General features: G+C 44.1%; 1 protein-coding gene across 3 annotated transcripts in view; it reads left to right on the forward strand.

Annotated features, from left to right (window-relative positions):
* Positions 1-15,757, forward strand: part of LOC122543140 (tetraspanin-15) — a 181,360-nt gene that overhangs the window by 101,903 nt on the left and 63,700 nt on the right. For all 3 annotated transcript variants that reach the window (XM_043681488.2, XM_043681489.2, XM_043681491.2), the window contains one exon: positions 3,976-4,092. In XM_043681488.2, coding sequence (XP_043537423.1) covers positions 3,976-4,092 — 117 coding nt within the window. The remainder of the gene's footprint in view (positions 1-3,975; positions 4,093-15,757) is intronic.

Here is a 15,757-nt window from a genome sequence, read left to right on the forward strand (position 1 = left end):
TTTACTCAACATCTATACCCATGCTGTCCCTGTTCTGGGAGAGATTGATGGGCACAGTCTAGAAGGAGCTTTACTTTGTATCTAACCTGTGCTATCCCTGTGTTCGGAGTGTTTGATAGAGACAGTGTAGAGAGAGCTTTACTCTGTATCTTACCCTGTGCTGTCCCTGTCATGGGAGCGGTTGACGGGAGACAGAATGGACGGAGTTTTACTCTGTATCTAACCCTGTGCTGTCCCTGTCATGGGAGTGTTGATGGGGAACAGTGTAGCGGGAGCTTTACTGTGTATCTAACCCCATGCTGTCCCTGTCCTGGGAGTGTTTGATGGGAACAATACAGAAGGAGCTTCACTCTGTATCTAACCCCGTGCTGTCCTTGTCATGGGAGCATTTGATGGGGGACAATGTAGAGGGAGATTTACTCTGCACATAACCCTGTGCTATCCCTGGCCTGGACATGTCTGATGGGGGACAGTGTAGAGCGAGCTTTCCTCTGTATCTAATCCTGTGCTGTCCCTGTCATGGGAGCATTTGATGGGGGACAGTGTAGAGCGAGCTTTACTCTGTATCTTTTTTTTATAGATATTTTTATTAGAAATTTAACATTTTTACAAGTTTACAAAAATAAACAAAACTCTCAAGTACAAACATTGATATACAATTAAATCTTAAATATACAATAGCCAAAATTTAACAAAAGAAAAAATTCAGAGAGAAAAAAAACAAACTAACTACTAATCCAACTACTAATCTAACCCACAACTAACCAGAGTGTATATTTAAGTCTCTTACATTATTCAAATAAGAGAGAGGGAAAAAAAAAACCCAAAAAACAGATAACATAGAAATTGGGTAGTGAGATATATGCTCGGAATGTGTTAACATCAAATATAACAAAACACGTATTCGTGCGGAATTCCTCTCCTAAGGGGCCCCAGACCAACCAGGTTCGTAATCTCAATTAAATAAAAGCCCTTGTTAGGATAGCCGAAATATCTGTATTTATGTCATTCAAGAAGGGCTGCCATATTTTATAAAATAATTCGGTCTTTCGGTGCACCATATTTGTAAGGAAGTCAAGGGAGATACATTCCATGATTAATCTGTGCCAATCTGAAAGTCCAGGGGGCCCTCAGCTACCCAGTTTACCAAAATATTTTTCCTTGCACAGAAAGAGAGAATAGAAAATAGTCTCTTCCCGTACATGTCCAGGGAGGGAAAGTTCGAAAAGCCCAAAAGGGGAGATACAGGGTCCACTTTAATTTCCGTTCCTAGAATTTCTGTCAGGGTACTTGCTACTTTAATCCAATATCTACGGATCTTATGACAGGTCCATAGGCAATGTACAAGAGGGCCCACCTCTATTTTACATTTGGGACACATTGGATGCTCCTGCCTTAAATTTTGCCAATCGATCCGGTGCTATATGGGCCCTATGAAGTATCTTCAGCTGGATAGCCTGAGTTCTGTTACAGATGGTAATTCTTCTAGCTTTTTCCCAAATGTCATTCCATGTTTCTATAGAGATTTCTAGTCCCAAATCCTGATCCCATGTTTTAAGCAGATCGTCCATATCTCCCGATACTTCATCATATAGTAAATGATAAATAGTACTGACGGAAGATACCCCCACTGGTCGTAGCACTCTACATTCTCTATCTGATTTATAAAGACTATCTAATAACGTAGTCTTCTTCTGTATATAGTCTCGAATTTGGAACTATCGAAAGAGGTCTCCATTAGGTAATCCGAATTTCTGACGCAGCTGTTCAAAAGACATCAAGACCCCATCTTTAAATAGGTCCCCTAGACATGAGATACCCCTGGATCTCCAGAGTTTAAAAGTGGCATCTGTAAACCCCGGTTAGTTTCCCCATGTTCCCACTATCGGTGCATAGGGGGATGTTTTATGTGAGTTGCCCTCATTTTGCCGCATTATATTCCAAGCTTTAATTGTGTTTAGTATTATAGGGTTTTTACAGTGATCCGTAATGATTTTCCTCTTGTCTGAAAATAAAAGGTTAATAAGTGGGCATTTTACTTGAGAAGCCTCGATGTCCAGCCACATTGATTGTGGATCAGACAAGACTTTACTCTGTATCTAACCCTGTGCTGTCCCTGTCATGGGAGCATTTGATGGCCGACAATGTAGAGCAAGCTTTACTCTGTATATAACCCCATGCGTCCTTGTCCTGGAAGTGTTTGAAGGGGGATAGTGTAGAGAGAGCTTTACTCTGTATCTAACACCGTGCTGTCCCTGTCATGGGAACGTTTGATGGGGGACAGTATGGAGGGAGCTTTACTTTGTATATAACCCCGTGCTGTTCCTGTCCTGGGAGTGTTTGATAGGGACAATGTGGATGGAGCTTTACTCTGTATCTAACCCCGTGCTGTCCCTGTCCTGGGAGTGTTTGATGGGGGACAGTGTAGCGAAGCTTTACTCTGTATCCAACCCTATGCCTTTCCTGTCCCTAGAGTGTTTGATGGGGGACAGCGTGGAGGGAGTTTTACTCTGTCTATAACCAGGTGCTATCCCTATCCTGGGAGTGTTTGATAGGAAACAGTGTAGAGAGAGCTTTATTCTGTATCTAACCCCATGCTGTCCCTGTCCTGAGAGTGTTTGATGGGGGACATTGTGGAGAAAGTTTTACTTTATATAACCACGTGCTATCCCTATCCTGGGAGTGTTTGATGGGAAACAGTATAGAGAGAGCTTTACTCTGTATCTAATCCCATACCGTCCCTGTCCTGGGAGCATTTGATGGGGCAACAGTTAGAAGAACTTTACTTTGTATCAAATCCTGTACCGTCCCTATCCTGAGAGTGTTTAATGGGGGACAGTGAGGAGGGAGCTTTACTCAGTATCTAACCCCGTGCTGTCCCTGTCCTGGGAGTGTTTGATGGGGGGACAGTGAGGAGGGAGCTTTACTCTGTATCTAACTCCGTGCTGTCCCTGCCCTGGGAGCGTTTGATGGGGGAACAGTGTAGAGAAAGTTTTACTTTGTATCTAGCCCTGTGCTGTCCCTGTCCCGAGAATGTTTGATGGGGGACAGCGTGGAGAGAGTTTTACTCTGTGTATAACCATGTGCTATCCCTATCCTGGGAGTGTTTGATGGGAAACAGTATAGAGAGAGCTTTACTCTGTATCTAATCCCATACCGTCCCTGTCCTGAGAGTGTTTGATGGGTGAACAGTGTGGAGGAAGCTTTACTCTGTATCTAACCCTGTGTTGTCCCTGTCCTGTGAGCGTTTGATGGGGGAACAGTGTAGACGAAGTTTTACTTTGTATCTAACCCCATGCCATCTCTGTCCTGAGAGTGTTTGATGGGGCGAGCACAGTATGGAGAAAACTTTACTCTGTATCTAATCCCGTGCTGTTCCTGTCCTGGGCGTTTGATGGGGGACAGTGTGGAGGGAGCTTTTCTCTGTATCTAATCCCATATCGTCCCTATCATGGGAGTATTTGATGGGACAGTGTGGAGGGAGTTTTACTCTGTATCTAACCCCGTTCTGTCCCTGTTTTGGGAGCGTTTGATGGGGGAATATTGTAGAGGAATTTTTACTTTATCTAACCCCATGCCATCCCTGTCTTGAGAGTATTTGTTGGGGGACAGTGTGGAGAGAGCTTTACTCTGTATCTAATCCCATGCTGTCCCTGTCCTGGGAGTGTTTGATGGGGATCGTATAGAAGGAGCTTGTTTCACCTGGGACTGTTGCATGCCAAAACTTGGTGAACCAGCAAACTGGAAAAGAAATTCAAAGTTCTGCTCCTTGATCAACCCGAAGTTTGTGCAGTTATACTTCTCTGAAAAATGATATCCTTGTTAAGGCTGACAAGCCCTGTGCCTGATTCAACACAAATGTTTTCTCATTTCATCCACCCACACACAATACTAACAACTCAAAGAAGAATACATTTCTGTGGCTGATGTCTCTGCAGGGCTGTTCAATAACTTGACATTTTTTCTTGCCAACAGTTTTCATGCTGCGGGGGAGATGACTACATGGACTGGGCTGTGAATCAATACCATGCTTGTGATGCACCAGGACCACTGGCCTGTGGAGCACCATATACTTGCTGTGTGAGGAATCAGGTATGATTGAAATCCACAATGCCCACAATATGCAGCCTGTAACACGTTAAGACTGGCTTTCCTATTTACTTCAACTTTGCTTCAACTTTGAGCTGCCAAAGTGCATTTTGATGGGCTAATACCAACACCAAATTGGAATGCAGTGTACACAACGTAGTTCTAGATGACCTGTTCAGCTATCTGCTCAATACTGTGTGCTACATAGCTTTAATTTAAACTGGGGTTTTTCAGAGATTGTGTCAATTAACCTTGTAGTTTGTGAGCCCTCTATTCCAGGTCTCCTGGGTGCAAGTGTAAGAAATATTGAATTGAGTATCCATCACTTTTCACTACCTCAGCTGCTTAGAGAAGGTGTAGTTGGAGCTTTAGAGACCACTACATTAATGGCCACCAGGAAAAATACTTGTCTTTCATTTTTTACTGAGTCCCACATTTGTGAAAATCACTGAATGGTTCATTAAGACCAGACTGTTTAACCAAAGACATGCTCTGTCCAAAGCAACTTAACTTGCAAAATCTTACCTGTTGCCAAACAACATTTCAGAGAATTCCTGCAGTATGGGAGCAGGCCATTCAGCCTATCAAGTCCATACCACCCTTCTAATAGCCCTACCTATCCCTGTATTTCCCATGGCTAACTCACCTAACCTGCACAACTGTGTATAGTATGTGCAATTTACTATGTCCAATCCACCCTAACCTGCACATCTTTGGACTGTGGGAGGAAACCGGAGCAACCGGACCCACACTGACACGGGGAGAATGTGCAAACTCCATACAGTCACCTGAGGCTGGAATTGTAACCAGGTCCCTGGCGCTGTGAGGCAGCAGTGCTTACCACTGAGCCACCAAAATTGCTGGAAAATCTCAGCAGGTCTAGCAACATCTGTGGAGAGAAATCAGAGTTAATGTTTCAGGTCCAGTGATCATTCTTCAGAACTCGGTCATTTAATGTTTACCATCTGTCAATGGATTTGGTACAATTTGGGAAACTGAGTATTCACAAGAATGAGGATCAATAAAACATTCTGTGTTGTGAACCAATGTCGTGTACCATGGTGAATGAGCAGAATGTTTGGTTGAATCCCTGATTAAATTGAAGAAAAGGACTGAAAAAGACTGCAAGGTGTTAGGACAATATTTGTCCCATAAGGAGTTTATATTTATTGAGGAGATAGCAAACTCCAACTGGGACTTGGTTCATTGTTACACAGTAATAGGAACCAGGTACCCTGTCACAGTTCCCTGTCTCTGACACCTCCCTCCCCTTCCTTGACCTCTCCCTCTCCATCCATGAGGACCGACTCGACACTGACATTTTTTACAAACCCACCGACTCCCACAGCTACCTGGATTACACCTCCTCCCACTCTACCTCCTGCAAAAATGCTATTTCATATTCCCAATTCCTTCGCCTCTGCCGCATCTGCTCTCAGGAGGACCAATTCAATGTCCTCCTGAGGCGAATGCAATGTTGTCTCTTATCTCAAGAGGGTTGGAATATAAAAGCAGAGATGTACTACTAAGACTTTATAAAGCTCTGGTTAGGCCCCATTTGGAGTACTGTGTCCAGTTTTGGTCCCCACACCTCAGGAAGGACATACTGGCACTGGAACGTGTCCAGCGGAGATTCACACGGATGATCCCTGGAATGACAGGTCTAACATATGAGGAACGGCTGAGGATACTGGGATTGTATTCGTTGGAGTTTAGAAAATTAAGGGGAGACTTAATAGAGACGTACAAAATAATACATGGCTTGGAAAAGGTGGATGCTAGGAAATTGTTTCAGTTAAACGAGGAGACTAGGACCCGTGGACACAGCCTTAGAATTAGAGGGGGTCATTTCAGAACAGAAATGCGGAGACATTTCTTCAGCCAGAGAGTGGTGGGCTGTGGAATTCATTGCCACGGAGTGCAGTGGAAGCCGGGACGCTAAATGTCTTCAATGCCGAGATTGATAGATTCTTGTTGTCTCGAGGAATTAAGGGCTACGGGGAGAACGCTGGTAAGTGGAGCTGAAATGCGCATCAGCCATGATTGAATGGCGGAGTGGACTCGATGGGCCGAATGGCCTTACTTCCACTCCTATGTCTTATGGTCTTATAATTCCACCACAGAACACACCAGATGGGTTCCTTCTTTAAAGACCAAAGTTTCCCCTCCCACATGGTTGAAGATGCCCGCCAATGCATCTCATCCACGTCCCGCACCTCTGCACTTGAACCCCACACTTCCAACCCCCCCCCCCCCCCCGGTCCTCACCTTCCACCCCACCAACCTCCACATAATTCGCATCACCCGCCGGCATTTCCGACACCTACAAATGCATCCCATCACTAGGGATATATTTCCCTCCCCACCCCTATCCACTTTCTGCAAAGACTGTTCCCTCCGCAACTACCTGGTCAGGTCCATGCCCCCTAACAACCCACCCTCCCCTCCCAGCACCTTCCTTTGCCAAAGCAGGAATTGCAAAACCTGCGTGCACACGTCCCCCCTTACTTCCATCCAAAGCCCCAAAGGAGTCTTCCACATCCATCAAATTTCACTCTAACATCCACCAATGTCATTTATTGCATCCGTTGCTCCCGATGCGGTCTCCTCTACATTGGGGAGACTGGATGCCTTCTCGCAGAGCGCTTTAGGGAACATCTCTGCACAACCCATTAGAGTCTAACACTTTGTACAATCAATACCTTCGACCTGAATTTACCATCTGCAGTCCTCTTAAGGTATATGCATGGAAACACTTTGACATCTCATTACTCAGCATGCATCATGAGGCTGTGTTGGCTTCATGAGGCTTTGACCTGGCATCCGTGGTGTAATTTCACTGTGGGTGATAGAAATTTAATTACCTGCTTTGCATTTCAACTAATTTTCTTCACTATTGACCAAGAAAAATCTTTCTGTTGTTTGAATTATGTAAAGAAATTCGCCACTTGTTTTCTCAGTCCGCTTACAATTTTGAAGCCTCATTGTCAATGAATTTTTCTGATTATCTTTTGCCAGCAGATCTGAGCAAAGGCAATTGCTTCAGAAGAGCATGCACTCTTCAAAACCATTTTCTTTGAAGGACTTCTCCAGCTTTTTACTGTTTTGAACAGCGAAGGGATTTGTTGAAAGGGTTTTATGCTTGATTAGAACATAGAGCATAGAACATAGAAAAGTATAGCACAGAACAGGCCCTTTGGCCCACGATGTTGTGCCGAGGATTAATCCTAATATAAAATAAAATAACTTAACCTATGCACCCTCAATTCACTGCTATCCATGTGCATGTCCAGCACACACTTAAATGTCCCTAATGACTCTGCTTCCACCACCACCACCACTGGCAACGCAATCCATGCATTCACAACTATCTGCATAAAGAACCTTCCTCTGTTGTCCCCTCTATACCTTTCTCCTAATATCTTCAAACTATGACACCTTGTGCCAGTCAATCCTACCCTGGGGAAAAGTCTCTGGCTTTTAACTCTATCCATGTGTCTCATTACCTTGTATACCTCGATCAGGTCATTTCTCTTCCTCCTTCTCTCCAGAGAGAAAAGTCCAAGCTTAGTCAACCTCTCTTCAAAAGGCAAGCCCTCCAGTCCAGGCAGCATCCTGGTAAACCTTCTTTGCCCCCTCTCCAAAGCCTCTGTATTTTTCCTATAGTAGGGTGACCAGAACTGGACACAATATTCCAAGTGTGGTCTCACCAGGGACTTGTAAAGCTGTAGCAAAACCTCGTGGCTCTTAAACTCAATCCCCCGTTAATGAAAGCCAAAATACTATATGCTTTCTTAGCAACCCAATCCACTTGGGTGACAACTTGGAGGGATGTTTGTACTTGAACACCAAGATCCCTCTGTTCCTCCACGCTGCCAAGGATCCTGTCTTTAATCCTATATTCAGCATTCGAGTTGGACCTTCCAAAATGCATCACTTCGCATTTATCCAGGTTGAACTCCATCTGCCATTTCTCAGCCCATCCTGTCTATGTCACACTGCAGCCTGCAATAGCCCTTGATACTATCAACGGCACCTCCAACCTTTGTGTTGTCTGCAAATTTACTAACCCACCACTCATAGATTCATAGAGATTTACAGCATGGAAACAGATCCTTCAGTCCAACCCGTCCATGCCAACCAGATATCCCAACCCAATCCAGTCCCACCTGCCAGCACCCGGCCCAGATCCCTCCAAACACTTCCTATTCATATACCCATCCAAATGAGTCTTAAATGTTGCAATTGTACCAGCCTCCACCACTTCCTCTGACAGCTCATTCCATACACGTACCACCCTCTGAGTGAAAAAGTTGCCCCTTAGGTCTCTTTTATAGCTTTCCCCTCTCACCCTAAACCCATGCCCTCTAGTTCTGGATTCCCCAACCCCAGGGAAAAGACTTTGTCTATTTATCCTATCCATGCCCCTCATGATTTTCATGATTTGGAGATGCCGGTGTTGGACTGAGGTGTACAAAGTTAAAAATCACACAACACCAGGTTATAGTCCAACAGGTTTAATTGGAAGCAAACCTCTATAAGGTCACCCCTCAGCCTCCGATGCTCCAGGGAAAACAGCCCCAGCCTGTTCAGCCTCTCCCTATAGCTCAAATCTTCCAACCCTGCCAACATCCTTGTAAACCTTTTCTGAACCCTCTCAAGTTTCACAACATCCTTCCGATAGGAAGGAGACCAGAATTGCACGCAATATTCCAACAGTGGCCTAACCAATGTCCTGTACAGCCGCAACGTGACCTCCCAACTCCTGTACTTAATACTCTGACCAATAAAGGAAAGCATACGAAACACCTTCTTCACTATCCTATCTACCTGCGACTCCACTTTCAAGGAGCTATGAGCCTGCACTCTAAGGTCTCTTTGTTCAGCAACACTCCCTAGGACCTTACCATTAAGTATATAATTCCTGCTAAGATTTGCTTTTCCAAAATGCAGCACCTCGCATTTATCTGAATTAAACTCCATCTGCCACTTCTCAGCCCTCCTCATCTAAGTCATTTATAAAAACTAATAAGAGCAGAGGCCCAAGAACTGAGTCCTGCAGGACACCACTCAACACTGACCTCCAGGCAGAGTATTTTCCATCAACAACAACTCTCTGCCTTCTCTCAGCCAACCAATTCTGAATCCAGATAGACAAATCTCCCTGTATCCCATACTTCATGACTTTATCAATGAGTCTACTAGGGGGAACCTAATCAAATGCCTTTCTGAAGTCCATATACACCACATCCACTGCTCAACTTTCATCAACCTGTCTTGTCACCTCCTCAAAGAACTCAATACGATTTGTGAGGCATGACCTGCCCCTCACAAAGCCACGCTGACTGTCTTTAATCACGCTATGCTTTTCTAAATAGTCATAAATTCTATCCCTCAGAATTCTTTCCAAAACTTTACCGACCACAGATGTAAGACTGACTAGTCTGTAATTGCTAGAGATTTCCCTATTCCCCTTCTTGAAAAGAGGAATACCATTCACCTCCTTCCAATTCTCCGGTACGGCTTCTGTGGAGAGTGAGGAAGCAAAGATTTTCGCCAGGGGCTTAGCAATCTCCTTTCTCGCTTCCTGGAGCAGCCTAGGTTAAATCTGGCCTGGTTCTGGGGACTTATCAATCTTAATGTTTGCCAAAATTTCCAGCTCATCAACTTCATCAATCTTGGTCTGTTCAAGCCTGTATCCCAGCTCCTCAAAGTTCTCATTCACAACAAGGCCCCTTTCCTTAGTGAAAACCGCAACAAAAAACTCATTTTTGAGTAGGGGAAGCTCAGACTCCACGCACCAGTTCCCTACACTATCCTTGATCAGCCCTACCTTCTCCCTGATCATTCTCTTATTCCTCATGTATGAATAAAATGCTTTTGGGTTCTCCCTAATTCTTCTTGCCAAGCCTTTCTCGTGCCCCCTCCTGGCTCTCATCAGTCCATTTCTGGGCTCCTTTCTAGCAAGCTTGTAATCCTCTAAAGCTAGATCCTTGCTTCCTCCACCTTACGTAAGCTGCCTTCTTTTTGACGAGAAGCTTCTCTGTTCTCGTCATCCAAGGTTCCTTAATCTTAGCCCTTCTTACCTGCCACAGTTGAACAAATTCGTGCATCACTCGCAAACAAATGCTCCTTAAACAGTCTCCACATGTCCCTTTCTGTGCCCTTTCTGTGGAGCAATTGCTCCCAGTCTCTACTTCCCAACTCCTGCCTGATAGCGTCATAATTTCCTTTTCCCCAATTAAATATCTTTCCTTGGTAACTGCTCTTTTCCCTCTCCAAGGCTATGGTAAATGTGAGACAGTTGTGATTACTGTCACCAAAGTGTTTGCAATTGGTGTTTTGGGTGGGAGGTTTCAGTCACTGGTCAGAGTCTTCTTCACAGGAAGGGGCAGATGTAACTGGGTAGGTGACTGCTGCAGCTGAAGTAGGCAGCACGAGGTGGATTTTTTCTGGTGTCCTGCCTGTCCTTTAATTCACGCAGTACTAAACAATAAGGACAACATTCACAGAATTCCTAGAGTTTGGAAGCAAGCCATTTGGCCTATTGGGTCTGCAACAATCCCCTGGAGAGCATCCCACCCAGACCATCCCCCCAACCTCACCCTATAACCCTGAATTTCCAATGGCCAATCCACCTAACCTGCGCATGTTTGGACCGTCAGAGGAAACTGAAGCACCCAAAGGAGTCATACGCAGACACAGGGAGAATGTGCAAACTCCAGACAGGCTGAAGCACAAGTCTGGAAACAAACTCAGGTCTGTGAGACAGCAGTGAGAACCACTAAGCTGCCATGCCGACCATTGAGGAACAAGAATGAATATTTTGAAAATAATTTACAGCAGCCATTTTGCACTGTATTTGGCAACATTTCTTGGTTGAAGTCAAAGAGTACTCACCAGAATGATCAAAAGGAATGAATAATTTATGTAAAGAAAGCTGTTTTGCTTGTCTTATCAGACATTCAGTGGATGTACTCGCTATGGTGCAATATCTGGGACATAGTGTACCAAATGTGTGTGAAAGTGCGAATTGCAAAACTAGTGAGTGTGTGGATGTGAAAAGAGAAATGTGTGAAGCAGTGATTATATGGAAATATGAAAAGCTGAAGGAAGTAGAAATAACATTGAATGTGTTGGGTTGGCTGACTCATAAATGTGTTTGAGGGCAGTAATCAGCAGCTTCTCAGGTCAACCTTTGCTGACTTCAATTTGTTGCAATGCCACTGAGGACCACGTCCTGAGACTGAATGTTTAAACTATGGGACAGAGGAAGTACACTTTGCCAAATGTCATGAACCATAAGATATTGGGCAGAATTAGGCCATTCGAACCGTTGAGTCTGCCCTGCCATTCAATCATGGCTGATTTGTTTCCCAACCTCACTCTCCTGTCTTCTCTTATATCCCCTTATTAATAAAGAACCTATCTATCTCCACTTTAAATATACTCAATGACTTGACTTCACAGTTTTCTGCAGCAATGAGTTCCACAGATTAGCCACTCTCTGACCGAAGAAATTCCTCCTTTTCTCAGTTCTAAAGAGTTGTCCCTTCACTGTGAGGCTGTGCCCTCAGGCCCAAGTCTGTCCTATTAGTGGAAACATCTTCTCCATGTCCACTCTATCCAAGCCACTTAGTATTCTATAAGTTTTCATGAGATTCCCCCTCATCCTTCGAAACTCCATCAACTAGAGTCTTCAACTGCTTCGCATATGACAAGCCCTTCATCCTGGGGATCATTCTTGTAAACCTTTACTGGATCCCCTCCAAGGCCAGCACATCTTTCCTGAGATATGAGACCAAAAACTGCTCACAATATTCCAAATGCAATATTCCACATTTTCCAGAGCCTTATATAGCCACAGAAGTAAATCTCTGCTGTTGCATTTTAGGCCACTTGACATGAATGCTAACGTTAAATTTGTCTTCCTAAATGCCAAGTGAACCCACACATTAACCTTAAGAGAATCCTGAACTAGGACTCCCGAATCCCTTTATGCTTCCGATTTTTGAAGCCTTTCCCTATTTAGAAAATAGTCTGTGCCTCCTTTCTTCTTCCCAAAGTGCATAACCTCCCACTTGCCCACATTATTTTCCATCTGCCACTTCTTTGTCCACTCTCCTAGCCTGTTCAAGTCCTTCTCAGCCTCCCCCCTTCCTCAACACTACCTGTCCCTCTAGCTATTTTTGTGTCATCTGCAAACTTATTAAGAATGCCCTTAGTTCCTTCATCCAGATTGTTAATATATCATGTGAATTATTGTGGTCCCAACACCGACCCCTGCAGATCTCCACTAGTCACTGGTTGTCATCTTGAAAAAGTCCCCTTTATCCCCACTCTCTGCCTTCTGCTGGTCAGCCAAGCCCCTAACACTATGGGTTCTTATTTCACAGTCTCCTGTGCAGCACATTGTCAAAGGCCTTCTGGAAATCCAAATAGATCACGTCCATTGGCTCTCCTTTGTTTACCTTGCTCACTACTTCCTCAACCAATCCTAGCAGGTTTGTCAGGCATGACCTCCCCTTGAGGAAACCATGCTCACTCAGCCCCCATTTTACCATGCTGTTCCAAGGACTCTGTGGTCTCATTCTTATTGGACTCAAAATCATACAAATGACTGAGGTCAGGCTAACAAGTGTGTCATTTCCCATCTTCTGCCCCACTCCCATCTGAAACATGGGAGTTGAAATTTGCAGGAGGGACATGACCACTGAATGTGTGACGAACAACTGACCAAGTTGCACCTTCAAGCTGCACATACCTGTTATAGCTCCAGTGTATTTGTGCATTGAGCATTTTTATTCTTGTTTTCTGAGTGTGCAGACCTTTGTAAAAATTAATGGTGAGAAATTTATAAAGTGGCCAATGTCACCAAACTGAAGGATACTTGATCATGAACACACAAATTTGACCAGATATCTCAATTTGAAATGCTGCTGATTTTCTTGCTGCTGGTTTTCAAATTGTTGCAGTCATCCTGCTTCTAACAACATCAGTAATGTCATAACTATGTGTTGGCTGTGAAAACATTGATTTATAATGCTGTCATGAGAAAGATATGAATGACTGCCTTTGTGTAATGAAGCTGAAGTTAGATTATGTGTTAGTTGAAATCTGAAAGCTCATTTAAAAGTTTTATCGAATACACAAAGTAAGGGTTTGTGGCTTTGTGGGTTTTTTTTACATATTGCCTACAATTAGCTTTAAGTATCCACCCTGAAGTCAAGGCTTTAAGATTTAGAAACTTATCGGCTCTTTTTGGCTCATTGCAAGCCATCTCATTACCCATCGTCAATACAATCTTTTCCCATTTTGAAAGGAAACGTAAGAGAACCCACACAGATGTCATTTGGAACCCATTAGTTCTCTTGTCTCTCCTCCTGAGTAAACCCACCATCAGCAGCAGCCTTCTCTTCCCAAGAGATGCCTCCTAAACCATCAAATCAACCTGCCTGACTTTTCTTTAAAAAGTATCTTTCTTGACGATCTCTATACTAAGCTTCTGCAGACCTTTCCGGTAGACAGCGTGGTTTATGGCAACAATCTTAACTATTCTCTCCTGATGATTGTGTTATCTTCTCCAAGAATTGAGCAATTACATAAACAAGCAAGCCGCGCTGGTCAAGTGATCATGGGCCCAAAATTGGACATTCCAAATTGACCCACAGCGGAGAAATCAGACCTGACAGAAAATTGGCCAAACTAAATTAAACAGCAGCGAGCAGCTATCGGCTACAGAGACCAGTGGAAACTAAGATCAAAGAGATTACAAAGGTTCAAGTTGCGACTAGCCTAAAGATTGTGTATAGGATAATGTCGATCGGGGGTGTTGGCATCTTAACTGCCTGAGTATATGTACTTTATACCTCCCGGGACTGGAAACAATGAAGGTGTTGGCATAACCTCATTGGATAAATTGAACCCAACTCATGACCCGATTGGCCAAAGACCACAGAACAATCCACAGTGAAGAGGGTTAAAAGCAGCGGAGCCTGACCACATGGTTCAATGCATTCCCTCTTTGTTTTAATTTCCTCTACAATTTCCTACCATTCCCAGTATTTTCCCTCTCTTCACATTCCTGATTGTGTGCTTTTGCCATCCTTTGCATTTCTCCCTGAAAAAGTCTATTTTACTTCTCAAGCTTCTCTGTGACCTGAGTCTTAACAAATTGTAAGCGTTTGGAAATCGGTGTCCAGATATGGGGTGCCATTATAGAGGTCTATAACATCCTGAGGGGCATAGATGTGTCAATAGACAAGGTCTTTTCCCTGGGATGTGGGAGTCCAGAACTAGAGGGCATAAGTATAGGGTGAGAGGGAAAAGGTTAAAAAGGGACCTAAGGGGCAACTTTTTTTACGCAACGGGTGGTGCATGTATGAAGCAGCCAGAGGAAGTGATCGAGGTTGATCACAATTACAACATTTAAAAGGTATCTGGAAGGGTATATGAATAGGAAGGATTTAGAGGGATATGGGCCAAGTGCTGGCAATGGGACTAGATTACTTTAGGATATCTGCTTTATACCAAGATTCCGTACTGAGGTACTTTTGAACCTAAGATGGTGCTGTAAGTGGCAAGTTGTAAACTTTACACTGTACTCAAGTGAGTACGTGTGACAATAAACCCAATTCAATTCAATTCAATTCATTTGTACAGTCCCCAATGCTCAATAGCAAAGGTGCGAACTGTTGTAAAGGTACACCGCAGAAATTCACCAAAACTCCTCGCCGGCATCTTCTAAACTTGCGACCTCGACGTCTAGAAATATGGCACAACCATCTTGAAGGTTCTGGTCTCCTTCATATCGGAAAAATGTTGTGAAACGTGAAAGGGTTCAGAAAAGATTTACAAGGAATGTTGCCAGGGTTGGAGGATTTGCCAGGGTAGGGAGAGTTCGAATAGGCTTGGGCAGTTTTCTCTGGGGCATTGGAGGCTGTGGGGTGACCTTATAGAGGTTTATAAAATTATGAAGGGCATGGATAGTGTAAATAGACAAAGTCTCTTCCCTAGGATGGGGGAGTCCAGAACTAGAGGGCATAGGTTTAGGGTGAGAGGGGAAAGATATAAAAGAGACCTAAGGGAGCAACTTTTTCACGCAGAGGGTGGTGTGTGTATGGAATGAGCTGCCAGAGGATGTGGTGGAAGCTGGTACAATTGCAACAATTAAAAGGCATTTGGATCGGTATATGAATAGGAAGGGTTTGGTGGGCCAGGTGGGTCTAGATTGGGATATCTGGTCAGCATGGACGAGTTGGACTGAAGGATCTGTTTCCATGCTGTACATCTCTATGACTCTATGACTGTGTCACAAGGGCAGCAGATACATGGAAACACCTCAAATTCCCCTCCAAGCCACTCACCATCCTGCTTGGTACTATACTGCCATTCCTTCAGTGTCACTGGGTCAAAATCCTGGAACTCCTTTCCTAATGGTATTGTGGATTCCCCTTCGACAAATGGGCTGGTGTGGTTCAAGAAGGCAGCTCACCATCACATTCTCAAGGCAACGAGAAGTGAGCAGTAAATGCTGGCCTTTCTAGCGATGTCGATATCCCCTGTATGAATCTTTTAAAGCATGCTCACAGAGGTGCTATTGAACAAAATTTAACAGTTTGGGACAGGTAATAAATACTGACCCAGCCGGCAACATCTGTTTGCCTTC

The sequence above is a fragment of the Chiloscyllium plagiosum genome, unplaced genomic scaffold, assembly GCF_037043375.1.
Source record: "Chiloscyllium plagiosum isolate Xiang-an unplaced genomic scaffold, Cpla_swu_hap1 HiC_scaffold_48, whole genome shotgun sequence".
In the NCBI taxonomy this organism is placed as follows: domain Eukaryota; kingdom Metazoa; phylum Chordata; class Chondrichthyes; order Orectolobiformes; family Hemiscylliidae; genus Chiloscyllium; species Chiloscyllium plagiosum.